Source organism: Conger conger, chromosome 2 (genome assembly GCF_963514075.1).
Source record: "Conger conger chromosome 2, fConCon1.1, whole genome shotgun sequence".
Classification (NCBI taxonomy): Eukaryota; Metazoa; Chordata; class Actinopteri; order Anguilliformes; family Congridae; genus Conger; species Conger conger.
Genome location: NC_083761.1, coordinates 32,643,842 through 32,660,452, shown reverse-complemented (window position 1 = coordinate 32,660,452; position 16,611 = coordinate 32,643,842). Strand labels below are relative to the sequence as shown.

Below are 16,611 nucleotides of genomic sequence, written 5' to 3'. Positions count from 1 at the left end.
AACAGTGCATTAGGTTGCATTACATTATGCTGTCAGTCTCCATACCTTCAACGTAGGTTAAGAAAGGTTGCCAGATATCATGAAATTTCTGACTGTATATCTAATCTGTTCTAACCAAAGATTGTACATGACCTCCTTAATCCAGTGACCATATGTTGGAGGCATAGGATCTTTCCATTTAAATAGTATCAGTCTTCTGGCCAATAAAGAGCAGAAGGCCATTATACTGATTTTCTAAGAGGGGCATTTTCTGGGGGCACCCCGAACAGTGCAATAATTGGAGATGGTTTTATTGTTTTTCCTAAATATCATGGAAAAGGTCTCGAAAATGGTTTGCCAAAATATATAGTTTCAAACAGAACACGTGCAGCAGTTGCTGGGGCCTGTCTGCATCGATTGCGTATAGGATCCATATCAGTATAGATCTTAGAGATCCTGGCTTTAGACAAATGCAGACATGCCAAGTGTCTTCTGGTATTAGTTCATCCAAATCAATCTCCCATTTATTCTGAAGTAGATCTAGGGGCATCAGATTGTGTGCACTGAGTAGCTCATAGATTTTGCTTATAGCTTGTTTTGTAACTGATTTACATTTAAGAGTTAGGTCTAAGAGAGAAGTGAAAGGAAGCAATGTTACTTATTGCAAAGTGCCACTGGACTGGCGCATTTGGTACACAGTGTAGCTAGTTATTTACCACAATTAGACTTAGTTTTAGGCTGCTGGTTTCATTTGTGAATGTTTACTTGAAGTCATAGTCAAAATCATAGTAGGCTAAGTTCTCGTTACACTGTTTAGAGATTACAGATATTCTGTCTTTTCAATGTTAGTTTGGCACAAAAATGATAAGATTCAGAAAGAACCAGTACACTGTATTGGGACTAATAGACTTTGCACAGATGAGGGAATTGGCGGAATAGGTCATGCAAAATAACTTGAAGGATTTGAAAAATGATGCTCAGACAGCCAGCGGTTTCTAAATCTGACAGGGAAGATTCAACATTATCCTACTAAAAAAGCAGCTCAAAAGTATTCTGCAAATTAACATAGCCTACTACAGTAATGCAAGCACCAAAACAGCCTCATTGCTAGGAATATTGGTTGCATTTGCCATGATAAAATACGTAGTGAAAAGTAGGCTATTAAATACAGAGGTTAAATGTCAGTCCTTAAGAGAGTGTAGTAGCAAACCTATGTTTATAATACAAGACACTCTGATCTTACAAACTATTGTTCTGCAACTTGAATTTAAAAAAATATTTAAATAAACACATTCATATTTTTGACCCAGTTTGTTTTACAGTGTTTAATGTGTTCCAACAATCACTATGAATGACTTCAATGATGACGTGGAAAAACAACTCTTTAAATGTGGAACGGTGGACATTCACTTGAGGACGGTTAAAATAGTTTTGCAGGATGGTTCTGGGACAATGGGTGGTTTTCCCCCCAAATAAGCAAGGTTCTTATGTGAACTGAATGGCATCGCTGAGGCCAGCTCAAGCGAATGGACTTCCCCCTGGCAGCTCGTTAACAAACACAAATCGCCGAGGTTCATTTCTTGATGGTTGACACGTATTCCCATATAGTGGGTGTTTTCTTACGAACTCCATACAAATTATTCACGTTGGCTGATGTTCATGTCACTGTTAATCAGCATAACAAAAGCGCATATTTTCTTATTTTGTTGACTGCCCAGTTGTAGCGATGTTGGCTTGCATTTCAAATGGTTGATCTTGAAAAGTTATGCAAGCTAGAGAACCATGAGCGTATGGTACAGTAAAGTTAAAACAAACTTATTCAGGTTGGCTTGAAAAGCCCTATAAATTTTCATTGTCAACGTGGAGCCTGATCAAGGGCTGCACTATTTAAAAAATTGCCTCATTTGATTTTTTGAATGATTAAAGTAAATGCTTAACAGTTACCTTTCTTTTAAAAATGTAAAAGTATGAGTATATTAATAAACCAATACTGCAACGTTATTCAAATTTTAACACTTTGTAACTTTGTTTACAAATAAAGTTATAATTATTATTCTTGAGTTGAAGATGCAGATCAAGGCTAGTCCTAGACTAAATTTAATTGGAGATTATCCATAAAGAGCTGCATTTAGTCCAGGATTAAGGTTAATCCGTGTCCATGTAACAGGTCAATATTTTGTTATTGACCATCATTTTATATACAGCCAATGGTAATGCTTACATTATGTCACAAGTCACACAGAGTTCTTAAAAAATAGAATGGTTATTTATTTTATCCAGCCATCTTGAGAAAGGCTTTGCCAAAATGTTGGCTCAGGCCTGGTAATTAATTCATTGATGTATGAATAAATTAATGAGATAACCACTATCTTTTTGCATGCCCCTGCTAATACTGCTTCTTCAGTTGTCACACACTTGATGTCTTCTACCCTTCTGGTTTCTATATCTTCAATTAGCATAGGAATCGTGATTAATTTCTATAGCCATACTGTTGTTTAGGCTGCACCATTCTGGAGACTTGAGACTTGACTCGGACTTGCATCTGATGACTTGTGAACATCTCTGGTGCACAGCTACCTCATAACGCATTTAGTTCCCCGTCAAAACTTCAAATCCAAAAATGCAAATGCTAAATATACTTTAATCATTGTTTTATATTAACAGAACGTTTTTGATGTGACTATAATCATGTCCTGTAAATTCCTGTAAAGATTATTTTTATTAACTGTGCATTTTAGGCTCTGCTTCATTCACAAAATGTGAATAGTGGCCAGTCCCAATTGCTGACTGTGTAATTAGCTGTGGCATTAGTAAATAAGGCGTTGATTTCACACAGACTACGTATGCATCAATATAACCTAAATTTTGTGCAGTAAGTTTTATGTATGTAAATCAAGACCAACAAGTAGTTTTCATTCCAAAGTGGAGGACAAATTGCACATTGCAAAAGTATGAAAACACACAATTTGCCTTAAGTTTACATAACATATTTACAAAGTAAACTTAAGGCAAATTGTTTGTTTTGAATTAAACTTGCATTTAATTTTTAAGGCCAGGAAAACCCCAGTATATGAATACAATAATAACAGTCTCACCTTGATGACAGGCCAGTAGTATGGCTGGTTCAGCAACTTGACGATGGCGGGAATGCCATAGTGGTGGCGCACAGCATTCTGTGCCAGCTCAGCATCGGAGTGACGGCTAGTGAGGTGGCGTAGGGCACAGACAGCCGGCTCAGCAACATCCTCCTTCTCACCAGCCCGCAGAACAGCATGAATGAGTGCCTCTACCCCATTGCTCTGTGTAACCAAGGTCTTATTACGGCTGTTGTTGCAGGTCAGGTTAGACAGGATGCCTGTGGCGCATGTCAGCATATTGACATCATCTGAGCCCAGCTGGCTAACAAGCACCTGCAGAAGCCCATCCAGGCCATCCTAGGGAGGGGTAAGACCAAGAGAAAGTGTTCAGAGTGAAGGTCAGGAATAGCAAAGGGAGGGGAAAAAATGGTTGCGGGCCAGAGCACAGGCATGGTAAAATATAAAGCTGAGAGAATGATGAGAGCAAATCAATTAACAACTCCCTAAAATAGAGCATTTCATTGTTTTATTAAAAATCTTTTGTTGCCCAGGGACCAGTGTTCCATTAATAGCACTTGTGACTAAAACTTTGTCCAGGTAACCCAGATTGGCACTGGATCCCTGATAGTGCTGAGATAATTCTATAAAAGCCTACACGTCTGCCAGACCACTCCATTGTGCCACAACAGGACGCCTGGCGCCTCCCCTTCTTTATACTTGTACTTCCCAGTCACCACTGTTGTCTGTTCTGGGCGCACTTTTTTGGTTATAGAAGTTATTTCTGACTAACTGACTCCCCCTCATGGCCAGTTAAGTCTGTTTTTGATGTGGTGACAAAAACCATATTATTAAAATATATGACAATATCAGTGATAAAACCTCTCCTGTGAAACTTGCCTGAAAAAGTTCAGAAGTGAATTGTTACCAATGTTATATAACTCCCAAGTAAAAATCATTATGCTTTTTCATGTATATGTATACTTGGAGTAAAAACGCTAAAATGAACCTTTTGGACATCCTTGTTCGCTGTACTTTCTCCGTGGTCATGTTTGCACATTTCTGCACTACTGCACAGTCCTTTGCTTTAAAAACAGATATATTGAACAAATTGAAAAAATATTTTCCATATTGCGCAAAATCATTCTGTATAGTAAATATCTCTATTCTATTTATTATATTTTTAAGCTCTTGCACAACTGTTCAGTCCTTTCACTTTTTCAAAAACAGATATATTGTACATTTTGCACATTAATAATATTTCCCATACCCTGCTGCAGAATCATCCTGTATGTTTTGCAGTACTTGCTTTTTAAATTCTACTTTAGTATTATTCTTTGTTGTCTGTATGCACCTACAAACCACAGCAAATTCCTTGTATGTGAAAACTACTTGGCGAATAAAGTGATTCTAATTCTGATTGTAAAACAGGGTGGATATTATTTAAATTTGGAAAATGAAGCATTCCGACAAATTTACTAAAGCAGGCATTCATTTGCATCTCCCTTCTTTGCATGGGAATTTCTAGAACTCCTGAAAGTAGGCGGTATTTTCTATGTATGCCAATATAGCGTATAGCCCAAATGCATGATGCCGGGGGAAGGGTGCTTGGCTGTAGGCTATTCACATCCACGGCAGCATGACCACCCCATGAACGAAATGCATCCATAACACCCCAGAAAGGAGACTAATTACAAGTTCATTCATGTCTATTCTTTCTGCACCCTCACAACTTTCTCATTTTTTTTCCACCTGTTGTTCTATCAGTGTTAATATTATTTCCTTGGACCACCATCTGTGTTTTTTCCAGATTGTAATTATTTTTATCATAATAAAAAATAAAGATCTGACATTACCAAATAGTGGCCAAAATGTATGTACAAAAATAAATGCAACTCACATTCAAATCAAGGTTTCAATTCGGAAAAGAAGAATTTATTAGATTACCCGAGTTCAACAAAAAAACCATAGGTAATCTGCACCATAATTTCCACTGAGATGGTGCATGAAAAATGTGGTTAATTCAGACGAGATGACGCTACGTCTCTGGTGCACATAATGACCCAATGTCCACTGGAGAAGCGAGTCCTGTCCGAACAGGGCTCTTCACACATCTTTGACACATCTTTCTCTAAGCCTACATAACAAAACAAAACCGCTGCAATTTAGAAACAGAAATGTTGAAATTGAATAATTTGTGTCCTTTTGGCCATTTTCTTGAAATGGACTAAATGATACAACTTATTTGATGTGCTATCAATCTGCATGAAATTAATGCAGAAGACAATGCAGTTATGCTGGATAAACTCCGCTGGGTAAAAAAAGAAAGAAAAAAAGCCATCTTATTTATTGTTAAAACGGTGGGGATTGCATATGGTCCAAAACAGGCATTTGGTACATTTGAATCAATCCTGTTTCTGGAGGATGGTGTCTGGACATTCTCACACACTCACCTGCTTGGTGGCAGCATCAGATAGGTTGCGTAGAGTCCACAGGCAGTTCTGCATGAGGCGCGGGCTGGATCCAGTCAGGTGCTTCCCCAGAGCCTGCATTCCACCTGGGAAAAGTGCATGCTTATGCTTATGTTTTGTTAACACCCTGAGGGCTAGATACATTGGGATATGGCTGTTCATTAAGAATGCCCTCATCTTTAACCTACCACCTTTCCATGCTTTTCCATGTTTCATCACATTAAGACAAAACATTTCTCACATATTGCATCACATGTTAGTAGTCTGTTTGCAGGCCCTGCCACAGATGTGGTGTTTTATATCTGCAGGCAGGCATGGACAGGCACATTTGAATCTGCAGGTATTATGCAGTGATTAAGTACACTACCTTTCTAAAGTTTGGAATCATTGTCATTTTCTGCTTTCATATTTAATTTTTTCTGTTTGTAATCAAACAATTCACACGTGGTCAAAGCATTTTATTACAAAGCTTTTATTAAAGGGTATTGTTATCCATTTTGGTTTCACCATATAGTAATTACAGCACATTTTATATGTAGTCCCCCATTTAATGTTTGAGACAAATTAACAGAATATCAAATAAGAGTCATGTTTTGAATTAGGTTACATATGCTTTGTATTGAGTTCCTGATGTCTGTCACCTATCAACATCAACAGAGTCTGGATATCTTATTTTCAGGTTGTCCTACAAGTGATAACAAAAGTCTTTGCATTTGAATTAATCTCAATTGGAATTGGAGGGTGGGACTAGATTTAGGTGTAAATAATGCTCATACAGTATGGAAAACATTTGTTGGCTAAATGGCTAAGTCATCAAGGGTCCAAGGTATCAAATGAGGCTCAAACCATCATGCAGCTGCCAGGTATGCAGTGGATACCACAATAATTGTTTCCTTGGACTAATTTTCCTGCTGAAATTAATGGAGAAAATATTCAGGAGAAACCATTCCTGTAGTATCTACTACATATCTGAAAGCAGCCCAGTAGTTTGATACCTTGGACCCTTGATGAAAAAGTAAAAAAATGGCACTTCATATTTTATGTGATAAAACTAATTTAAGGTATGAATTTTCTAAATAATATTTTTGTTCTGAGTAGAAGAGAGAATATGCAGTCCTATGTTAAGATGACCTTAAAATGAAGCCATAATTAGCACATGTCAGTTTGGGGAAACGTTGGGGACTAGTTTCTTTTAATAATACTAATGTTATTGTAAATGCATTATTATATACACATACACTCAGTGAGAACTTTATTAGGTATTTATTCGACTTATGTTTTAGACTTCTACTGCTGTAGCCTATACACTTAAGTTATGATGAGTTGTGTGTTCAGAGATGCTCTTCTGCATACCACTGTTGTAATGTGTGGTTATCTGCGTTACTGTCACCTTCCTGTCGATGACAATCTAGATTTTAATTTACGCATTTAGTAGATAGCTTTCTACAGCAACTCACCCTGCTAACATTTTGTATACTCAAACCGTTTACATTTTGCATACAATCTTGGAGTAGGTCACCTACCAGCCTCCACAATAGCAGGCTTGTTGCTAGGGCAGACAGAGAGCACTTTCAGCACACGGCTGGTAGTCCAGAGCAGCTTCTCATAGTTGTAGTTCCTCATGATGTGCACCAGTCCCTCCGGACCACCATTGGCCAGGATGATCAGCTGAGGCGGGGTGGTTGGGGGGTGAGGGGTGGGAAGAAGTTTCAAAAGACAGGAAATGAATTTGATCAGCCATAATGCTCACATCAGCCTGCTGTCCATCAAGGCACATCAGCACAGAGCTTTGACAACGGCTAGAGTCCTGTACACAATACGTCTACTATCCTTCAAACAATGTACTCAGCAGGGGGAAATTGCTTAAGATTCAACCCTAAATCAATCCTCAAACAGCCATATATTGGCAATAGACTTACAAATGTTGCACTTAAATAAATCATACTTCATTTCCAATATTTTTGAACTAGTGTAATTAAGTGAAATATCCTGTATTTGAGTGTATATTGTAGTGTGAAGTGTATATTGTTTGGATCGCTAGAGGATATTAATGTAATTTTCATAACTCCATAAGATCTGTGCTGATACCCCTTGATGGAGAGCAGGCTGATAATGGATTCAGGGCAGACCACTGTAATTTATTTATTTATTTATTTTTTACTTTTGTTTACAGTTTTACAAAAGGTTTATTTCAGATTAGATCACATAGCAGTTAATCTAATACCATGTAATAATGTATCAAAACTTAATTCCATTGTCTGAAAAATATCTAGTTAGTATTATGATACTGGTGCATATTTTAGAGATACACAGTTCTGCTTTAGTACAGATGGCTATACGAGGTCATGGCAACGGTTGGAAAAAGGGATAGTGGCTGGATGTACTCTTTCACCATGGCGATGGAAGTGATTATAAAGGCTTTCAAGTGGGTTGTCAGTGGTAAGAAGTTGCAGGATGAGATCACAACGATTACCCCTACTGCTCTGTGTACCGTCCATCCGTGGACTAACCTAAATGACAAACTTAAATGGGAAAGATGGAAAGTTATGGGCATGCTTTTTGCGGATGATGTGGTTCTGCTGGCTTCATCGGACCGTGACCTTCAGCACACACTGGAGCGGTTTGCAGCCGAGTGTGAAGCGGCCGGGATGAGAGTCAGCACCTCCAAGTCCGAGGCCATGGTTCTCTGCCGGAAAACGGTGGATTGCTCCCTCCAGGTTGGGAACGAGTCTTTGCCCCAAGTGAAGGAGTTCAAGTATCTCGGGGTCTTGTTCACGAGTGAGGGTAGAAGGGAGCGTGACAGGCGGATCGGTGCAGCGTCAGCAGTAATGCGGCCGTTGCACCGGACCGTTGTGGATCAACTCGATTTACTGGTTGATCTACGTCCCAACCCTCACCTATGGTTACGAGCTTTGGGTAGTGACCGAAAGAACGAGATCGCGTATACAAGCGGCCTAAATGAGCTTCCTCCGTAGGGTGGCCGGTCTCAGCCTTAGAGATAGGGTGAGGAGCTCGGACATCCGGAGGGAGCTCGGAGTAGAGCCGCTGCTCCTTCGCGTCGAAAGGAGCCAATTGAGGTGGTTCGGGCATCTGATCAGGATGCCTCCCGGGCGCCTCCCTTTGGAGGTTTTCCGGGCTCGTCCAACTGGGCGGAGACCCCGAGGGAGACCCAGAGCCCGCTGGAGAGATTATACATCTCTCCTGGCCAGGGAACGCCTCGGGATACCCCAGGAGGAGCTAGAATGCGTTGCTGGGGAGAGGGACGCCTGGAATACCCGGCTTTACCTACTGCCACCACGACCCGACTCCGGATAAGCGGGTGATGATGGATGGAAAGTTATGCCTAGCAAATCTCTACGTATTGATGAAGTAATACTACTTCTATAGTAGAGAAGCCAGTTAAGAGCTTCGGCAGGTGATATAGCTCCTCACTGAGTGATAGAGAGGAAGGACAATGTGAAGGGTATTAATAGCATTTGGGACATTTTTCCAGGAAAGCTGAAGTTCCCAAAAGGGGAGAACGGGATTGGGATTAGATGACGACATGGCTCAGGCAGTAAGAGCAGTCGTCTGGCAGTCGGAGGGTTGCCGGTTCGATCCCCTGCCCGGGCTGTGTCAAAGTGTCCCTGAGCAAGACACCTAACCCCAAAATGCTCCTGACGAGCTGATTGGCGCCTTGCATGGCAGCCAATCACCGTCGGTGTGTGAGTGTGTGTATGAATGGGTGAATGAGAAGTATCAATTGTACAGCGCTTTGGATAAAGGCGCTATATAAATGCCAACCATTTACCATTTACCATTTACCATTTACCATGACACTCAGAATTGATGAGCTAAAGCTACAGCGGCTGAGAACAGGCAGACGGTAATTAGGAATATTCGGCAGCAGGAAGACAGAGGCAGGTTCTCAAGTAAAGCAGGGATAATGGATGAGCTAAGCACAGAGGAAAGAGGAAGATCAGCTGGCATGACTTGTGGGCTATGAAGCGCTTGAGAGGAAGAAGCTAAAATACACATATTTGGTTAAACATTGTTGCTGTACAATAATTCAAGCTCATTGGATGAAAATTGGTTCTAATTGCCACAGGCAATGGCATTTCAACATCAGCACGTTGACAGAGAAGGGGTGGGATAAACAGTGTTGTGGTTTGAGCATGTTTGTGGCTGCAATTCCTCACTTGACCGTGAGAAGTCCAACATTACTTATCGTACTTTTAAGATGTCAGTGTTAAAATTTTACATAATTAAAAAATCATGACCAACAAGAAGAGCCTCCCCCTTCCACAGCCCATGCATACCTTGCTCTCTTGATTGCCATAAGACAGCAACTGCAGACAGTCAGTAGTGATGGCCAGGAACTTGGGGTTGCTTTTCTTCAGAAGGGGCACCATCCTCTGAAGACCATCTGCCAGTCGCACTGCCATCTTGGCTCCCTCCTGGTGCAACAGTAGGTTGTGGAGAGTAGTGATGGCGTAGAACAACACTGACTCCATGGGAGAGCTGTTTGAAACAATGGGGTTACATATTCATACTGATCTGCATAAAATTGGAGAGAAAAGGCAGCATATAAAAACCAACATGGATAATGATCTAAATTTTCTGTTCAAACTTATGGGAAAACCATACTTGCATTTCAATACATTTACTCTCATGTTTCAATGTAATCTATTTTTCTGAAAACTGCAGGTGGCAACAATTATTGCTGATAAAATCAAAGTGAAATTGGCAATACAATTTTACTTGAATCTAGTTAAAGGAACTACAGTATATTGTGTCATTCTATCATCTCCTGTTTCACTAGATTATAAACAATGATGCAACAAGCAAGCAAAAGCCCTTTGTTGGGACCGCGGTGGCGCAACAGGCTAAGATGCAGCAGACTTGCGGTTGCAGTTCGCTGCAGTTGCACACCGGGGACCGGGGTTCGATTCCCGGTCCTGCCAAAAGCCAAGTTTGGCCGGCTCATGTGGAGCGGCATTAATTGGCTCGCCGCTCCAGAGGGAGGGCCTTGGCAGGGTTAGCTGATCACTGTACAATAAGTGGCTTGGACGCCTTGGAACCACAGACACAATTAGGGAGATGAGATGTCTTGAAGAAGGCGTGTTGCTCTTCCTCGGCCCGCCAGGGGGCGGGGTGTGGACGGTGTATCTAACACTAACTCTAATTGAATTAGAGGAGGGTACAATTGGTTACTAAATTGGGAGAAAACGGGAAAAATCTGAAAAAAAAGAAAAAATTGTTGACCATCAGCAAGGGGAAAGCCTTGAACTGTCAATTCAGAAGACACAGATGGTAACTGACCATCACAAGTCAGGTAATGGGTACAAAAAATAAATCAACGGTTAAACATACTGGTTAGTACTGTTAGGGCAATAATAAAAACATAATTATCAATATTATCACACCAGCAAACTCTTTGGAAGGTGACAAAAAGACAACCCAGAAAGACAGCACAATAAACAAAACCAAGCATCTTGAGTTTTCCAAACTTCACTGGAATTATGATTAGGAAAGAACTGGTCAGATGAGACCAAAATGAAACGTTTTGGCTATCAATGTGTTTGGTGGGAAAACTGAATGCATATAAGGAGTAGTACCTCATACCTACTGTAAAATATGGCAGTTGATGTTTTGTTGCCAGTGGGCCAGGGGCACAATTTAAGATCAATGGCACAATTAATTCAACAAAGTACCAGGAAATCTTGGCAGACAATCGGGCGAGGAAGCAGAACCAATCCAAAATCCAAACAGAAATGGTGAAGTAAAACCAACAACCATGTTCTGCAACGGCCATCTCAGTCTCCAGATTTAAATCCCATGAAAAACCTGTGGCCTGAACTGAAGAGGGGGATTCCCAAAGATATCAATAATACATGACTGGGCCCGCACAGTTGGTGGTTCAATCCTCGGCGTGGCCACAATAATAGCTGCACAGCTGTTGGGCCCTTGAGCAAGGCTCTTAGTCTAATCAACTGTAAGTGGCTTTGCATAAATCCATCAGCTAAATAACATGTAATGTAATGTAAAAAATATTAAACCAGGGGTGCCAATAATTGTGGAACCTATGTCAATAACTGTTTGCCCCCCCCAATACAGCTTTTTGCATATTTACTAAGGGTGCCAAGAATTCCACTGTATCTATCTAGCTAGCTGTAATATCTATAACAGCAATTTATTTGAAAAAATCAGCACAAAGCCTCCTTCAGGCCCCTGAGACCCCTGAGAGCCCAACAATCTATGTTCTCTCTTTAAAATATTAACAATCATAATAACTGCAACAATATAACTAACCACACCAAATGTTATGCAATTACTCTTTTTCTGGTTAATTTCCAAATCCAGCTATTTTAACCGTCAATACCCTCATTTAATGTTTGGCACTCTGAATACCCTTCACTCATCCAACATGTAAAATTAATGTATTTGATTTAATTTATACATTTTTTAAATAAATTATATCACCACATTCTTGGGTAGACAGGGATCAAATGTAGAATGCCAGATATCCCCGATTCCCCTGGCCCACGCATATTAATTAATGATTGGAGAGGGCATCCTCGAAGCATCTAGAATGTCTTTCTTTATATATTGCACACAACATATCCTTTTTTAAGGTTTTAGGGAAATTAACCCTCTCCTAGTAAGCATTATGGTGACACTGAATATTAATTCAGTGAATATTTTGGGAATGACAGCTATGGCTATTAATTAAATGCTTGTGAGACTAGATAGCCAGCAATTACATCAAGTTATGAAGACAGCAGTGACACTCTGGCTTCCGCCCGTTTCTGGTATGGGCTGATCTAGAATCCCCAAAATAGTGGCTGTAGGTGATTTTTAAGTTCTGGAATGTTAATAGTATGAGAGGCGCCAGTGTGAGGTTTGCTAGGCCACCCCCATTGAGACAGACACACACACAAGCACTAACACCTCTCAGTTCCTGCTTCTTATCTGTAACCCACTGTGAGTTGGCCCTTTGAAGTTTCCCATGGCCAAATGGTGAATGAGGAATTAGTTCCCCGACAGTAACTGCTGATAAGTCACACTGGAATGAAAATATTAAAAAAAGGGGATTTGTATTTATTGGCTAACTGGGTGGCTAGTTCCTCAAATTCTAAAGTTCCACCCTTGGATATGGGATAGCTTTTGCAAAGACTGCAACAAATGTCAGCTTGTTTTTAAATAAATAATTTAAATCTAGTTTTGAATGTCAGACCACCACCACCACCACCACCACCACCACCACCACCACCACCATCATCATCATCATCATCATCATCATCATCATCATCATCATCATCATCATCATCATCATCATCATCATCATCATCATCATCATCATCATCATCATCATCATCATCATCGTTATTATTATTATCAAAAACATTTATTTTCTGGAATTAGCTCCATACAGTGGTTTCGAGTTTCATTTGGCCCTCCCACCACCAGATTTGGCAGACAATTTGCATACATTTTTGGGTTTCTCCACAGTAACTACTTTGCATGATTTGTGTGTGAAATTTCTCAGCCGCCAAAGAGCAGGGGAGACACAGGTATACACTAGGCTTCAAATATACACTAAATAATCTTTGCAACAAAAATCAACTATTGCCTCTCAGAGCAAGAAATAATCAGACTGATTATTAATATTAAATATTAACGCTATCAACAGTGGTACTATGCAGTGGGACCCAGCTATCTTGGCCAGTCAGCTGACATACAAAATAGAATTTAGTTGGCTTAAAAAAATTAGCGGAAGTAATGCCACCAAACACTGGCTGATCCATGGTTAGCCACCAAAGTTAATCTCTGGTAAACCCAGCTCACCACTGTAGTAGCCAATCTATACACATCTCCTCTTGCCCTCTTATTGGATCATAGAGTGTACAGTAAGGCACTCATGAGATTGAACGTGATATATGAAGCCCAGTTCAAAGCATGCCAATCATGTGAAATGTGTCAAAAAGACATGGTTTCCCACAAACCAATTTGTAAATATAAAGATAATAAAAGCAACCATTTCACCTCTTACAACATTAACATGTCAGTCATTTGCTCTACTGCCAAACTAATTGGTTTTTAACCATGAGGAAGATATGGTATAAGGTATAAGTATTTTTAGCATGAGCGAAGATCATCACTCAGTTCATCTATACAACTCAACGACTCGAGTCTTGTCAGCGACACACAAGCTCCAGCACGGGGCCCTCCCCACCCCGGTGCGATCGCACCACCACAGCCCCTTTGCCCCTGTTTGCATGTTTTTCATGTATTGGACCAATTTGAAGTCACTGAAAATACTTTGCACACATTGGGCCTCATTTATCAAATGCATTTGCAAAAATAATGTGGGTTGTCAATTCTTCTGTAAGTGATCTCTCCATGGTATTTTGCATGGAAATGAAAGCGCACGGTTGTAAAGCGTGTTTTGTGCATTCCACCAATTTATATTAAATTTTGATTTAGAGTGGCAAAATTAATTCAATAAGGCAATTGAATATTATAATTCAATCATATAAAAATGTAACCGGATTCAACATTAAAATGGGTGTATTTCAATCGTGATTAATTCATTCTTAAGAGGAGATGAATATAAATTCCATAAAACCCATTAAAAAAGTTTGCTATAAACATGGCATAGCTCACAAGTCTAAAGGTTTGCTATAAATAGGGCTAGCCTGCTAAGACTATCATTTATATTGCTGGCCTCTCCTTACATTACATGTACATTATTGCTTTAGCCTATTAGAAGATTTGGGATCATGGCATAGCCTACTTTGGAAAGAGCGCATCTTCAAAGTTGATTTCTTTGGTGAGGCTCACAGAAGAAACAACAGTTTGGGTGAGTTCAAGTTTACACCTGCAAACATTATGGTATAGAAGTGGCAAGGCACATGGCTGATGCGTTTCATTTGTTTATTGGTTTAGTTTTTTGCCTGTGTTTAATGTCAGAGGTTGAAGTGAACAGTTTTTCGCAGTTGGAAGGAGGTAATTTGATCATTCCGATATGATCGGAATAACCACATTGTTTGAGGCTTGTGACACCTCCTTCTGGCTCTCTGCAAGGACAGGGAAAACGTTTAGGCTATTGCGGTCACCCTCTGGGACTCCAGACAACATACAGATATATTTCATTAAAGCACATTAAAGAAAAGCTGCCTGCGAAGTAATAACATGTAGCTACACAATCTGTGGTTGGCGGAGCTGAAACTACTGCCTTCCAGGCTTCACTGTGGGAAGGAATGCACCACCCTTTTTGCCTCGTGTTTAATGTCAAACCATTTTCTTTTTACCTGCTGCATAGTGCGTGTCACTTGAGAAAGAGTGAAAGAGAAAGTTAGGCTATATATGGCCAGTTGTTAGCCTTCCCCAGCTGATAATTCACTGCTTACACTACGAAATAAAATATGTTTTTGACTTGTACTTCCATGAACAGAACCTCAATCTCCGCTTCAGAGAAGCTTTTTTCCATTTTCAGCCATCTCTTTAAATAGCCAAAATTCCATATATGGTATTTTAGGGGCGTGAATTTATGCTAAACAAAAATTTTGTGAACGCACCTTTGATGTATGACAACTTGGTATTTATCAACATACACATGTGGATACAAATAAGAGCTGTGTCTACACGTGTTTGATCAATCTGGCAGAATTGTTAGTTTGGTTCAGATCATACATACATTTGCACACGGATTTCCGAAAATATTTATAAATATTGAGGCCCATTGTCAGGGAGATATGTGGAACAAAAAAAATAAAATGACTATGGTTTAAAGCAATGTGGATGTATTTATTTGTATGATTTATTTTTCAAATGCAGTTAAACAAAAACATATTAAATAAGGAATCATACATGGAAAAATATGCAGGATTCTCCCCAAAGAATGTAACTTTATGCCCTCACTTGTCACACAAATAGTAGCCTGTGTCACCTGTATGTCTTTGCCGCTCTACCTACATGCAATCAGGGGAGAGACCTGACTTCTTCGAGCCGAAGCAGTAACACGTGTGTAATCAAAAAATCACCACTCACTTCTCACTTCGTCAAGGCTCTTTTCCTTCAGTACTGTACTTTCGGTTTGGCACACATAGTAAACCAAACAATTACGGTCTTGCTTTAATCCATGTGCATAACTTTTTTTTGTGTGGAACTTAAATAAAAAAATGAATTAATTCTAGTGACATTTAATGTGCCTAATTTTATGACCAGTTAGCCACCATTTACATTTTCTTAATATATGCAAAGCAGTTTTAAGTTTGAATTTCCATATCTGCTTTACTGCACATGTGCTGAGACTTGTCAAATCAAAGTCAAACAGAGGAAGACCAAATCAAGTTTTTTTTTTCTGGTTATAACAAGGGATGCTCCAATGGATAGGCTACCGATATAAATCAGACGATTTTCAATACAAAATGACTTGATTGTTGGTCGCCAAATTAGGCAATCGGGAAATCTTTTACGAGCGAGCTGCACTGTGTAAGTGGTATGAAAGTTGTTGGGAGACAGACAAATTTGTGTATTGGACCACATACGATAATGCAGTTTCAAGGTTCCCCCTCTGGGGATTTTCCATTGGGCTCCAGGGGGGAGCGGGGCAAGGCCCCACTACCATTAAGGATTTGAATGGCCCAATCTGAAGCGCTCGGGATAGGCGCAAATCCTTACCACCAATCAGAGGTTACACTTGATTTGTAGATATATTTGAATATATGCAAATGTAATACTATAAACACCCCAAACACCATTGCTCTTTGGAACATTTTCCTGACCGTAATAAACTTTCCTGCTTTTTACTAAGAACGGTTGATCTGCTTCTTCACTGAGATAAAGGTCATTTTCTCATTCCTCAGTAAATTCAGAATTTACTAACAAAGTCAAGTATCAAATTACATTGGTCTGAATGGTAGGCTACATAACATGAACTCTCTCTCCATGGCGGCAATGTAAACCTCATGTGCAAACATCATAATTAATTCCATGAGCACACATTATAACACTAAATAATAATAATTATTACGTCGCTAAGGAATCGCTCTGCATTCTGGGAAGATAATAATAATAATAGTAATAATAATAGGCTAATAATG

The 16,611-nt window shown here is 39.7% G+C and overlaps 1 protein-coding gene across 1 annotated transcript in view; it reads right to left on the bottom strand.

Annotated features, from left to right (window-relative positions):
• The window catches only part of LOC133118241 (junction plakoglobin-like), a 65,449-nt gene that overhangs the window by 10,991 nt on the left and 37,847 nt on the right, over positions 1-16,611 (bottom strand). The window contains exons 6-9 of the mRNA XM_061228075.1: positions 9,823-10,024; positions 7,048-7,192; positions 5,507-5,610; positions 3,075-3,413 (exon numbers count right to left, since the gene is read on the bottom strand). Of these exons, the coding sequence (XP_061084059.1) occupies positions 3,075-3,413; positions 5,507-5,610; positions 7,048-7,192; positions 9,823-10,024 (790 nt within the window). The remainder of the gene's footprint in view (positions 1-3,074; positions 3,414-5,506; positions 5,611-7,047; positions 7,193-9,822; positions 10,025-16,611) is intronic.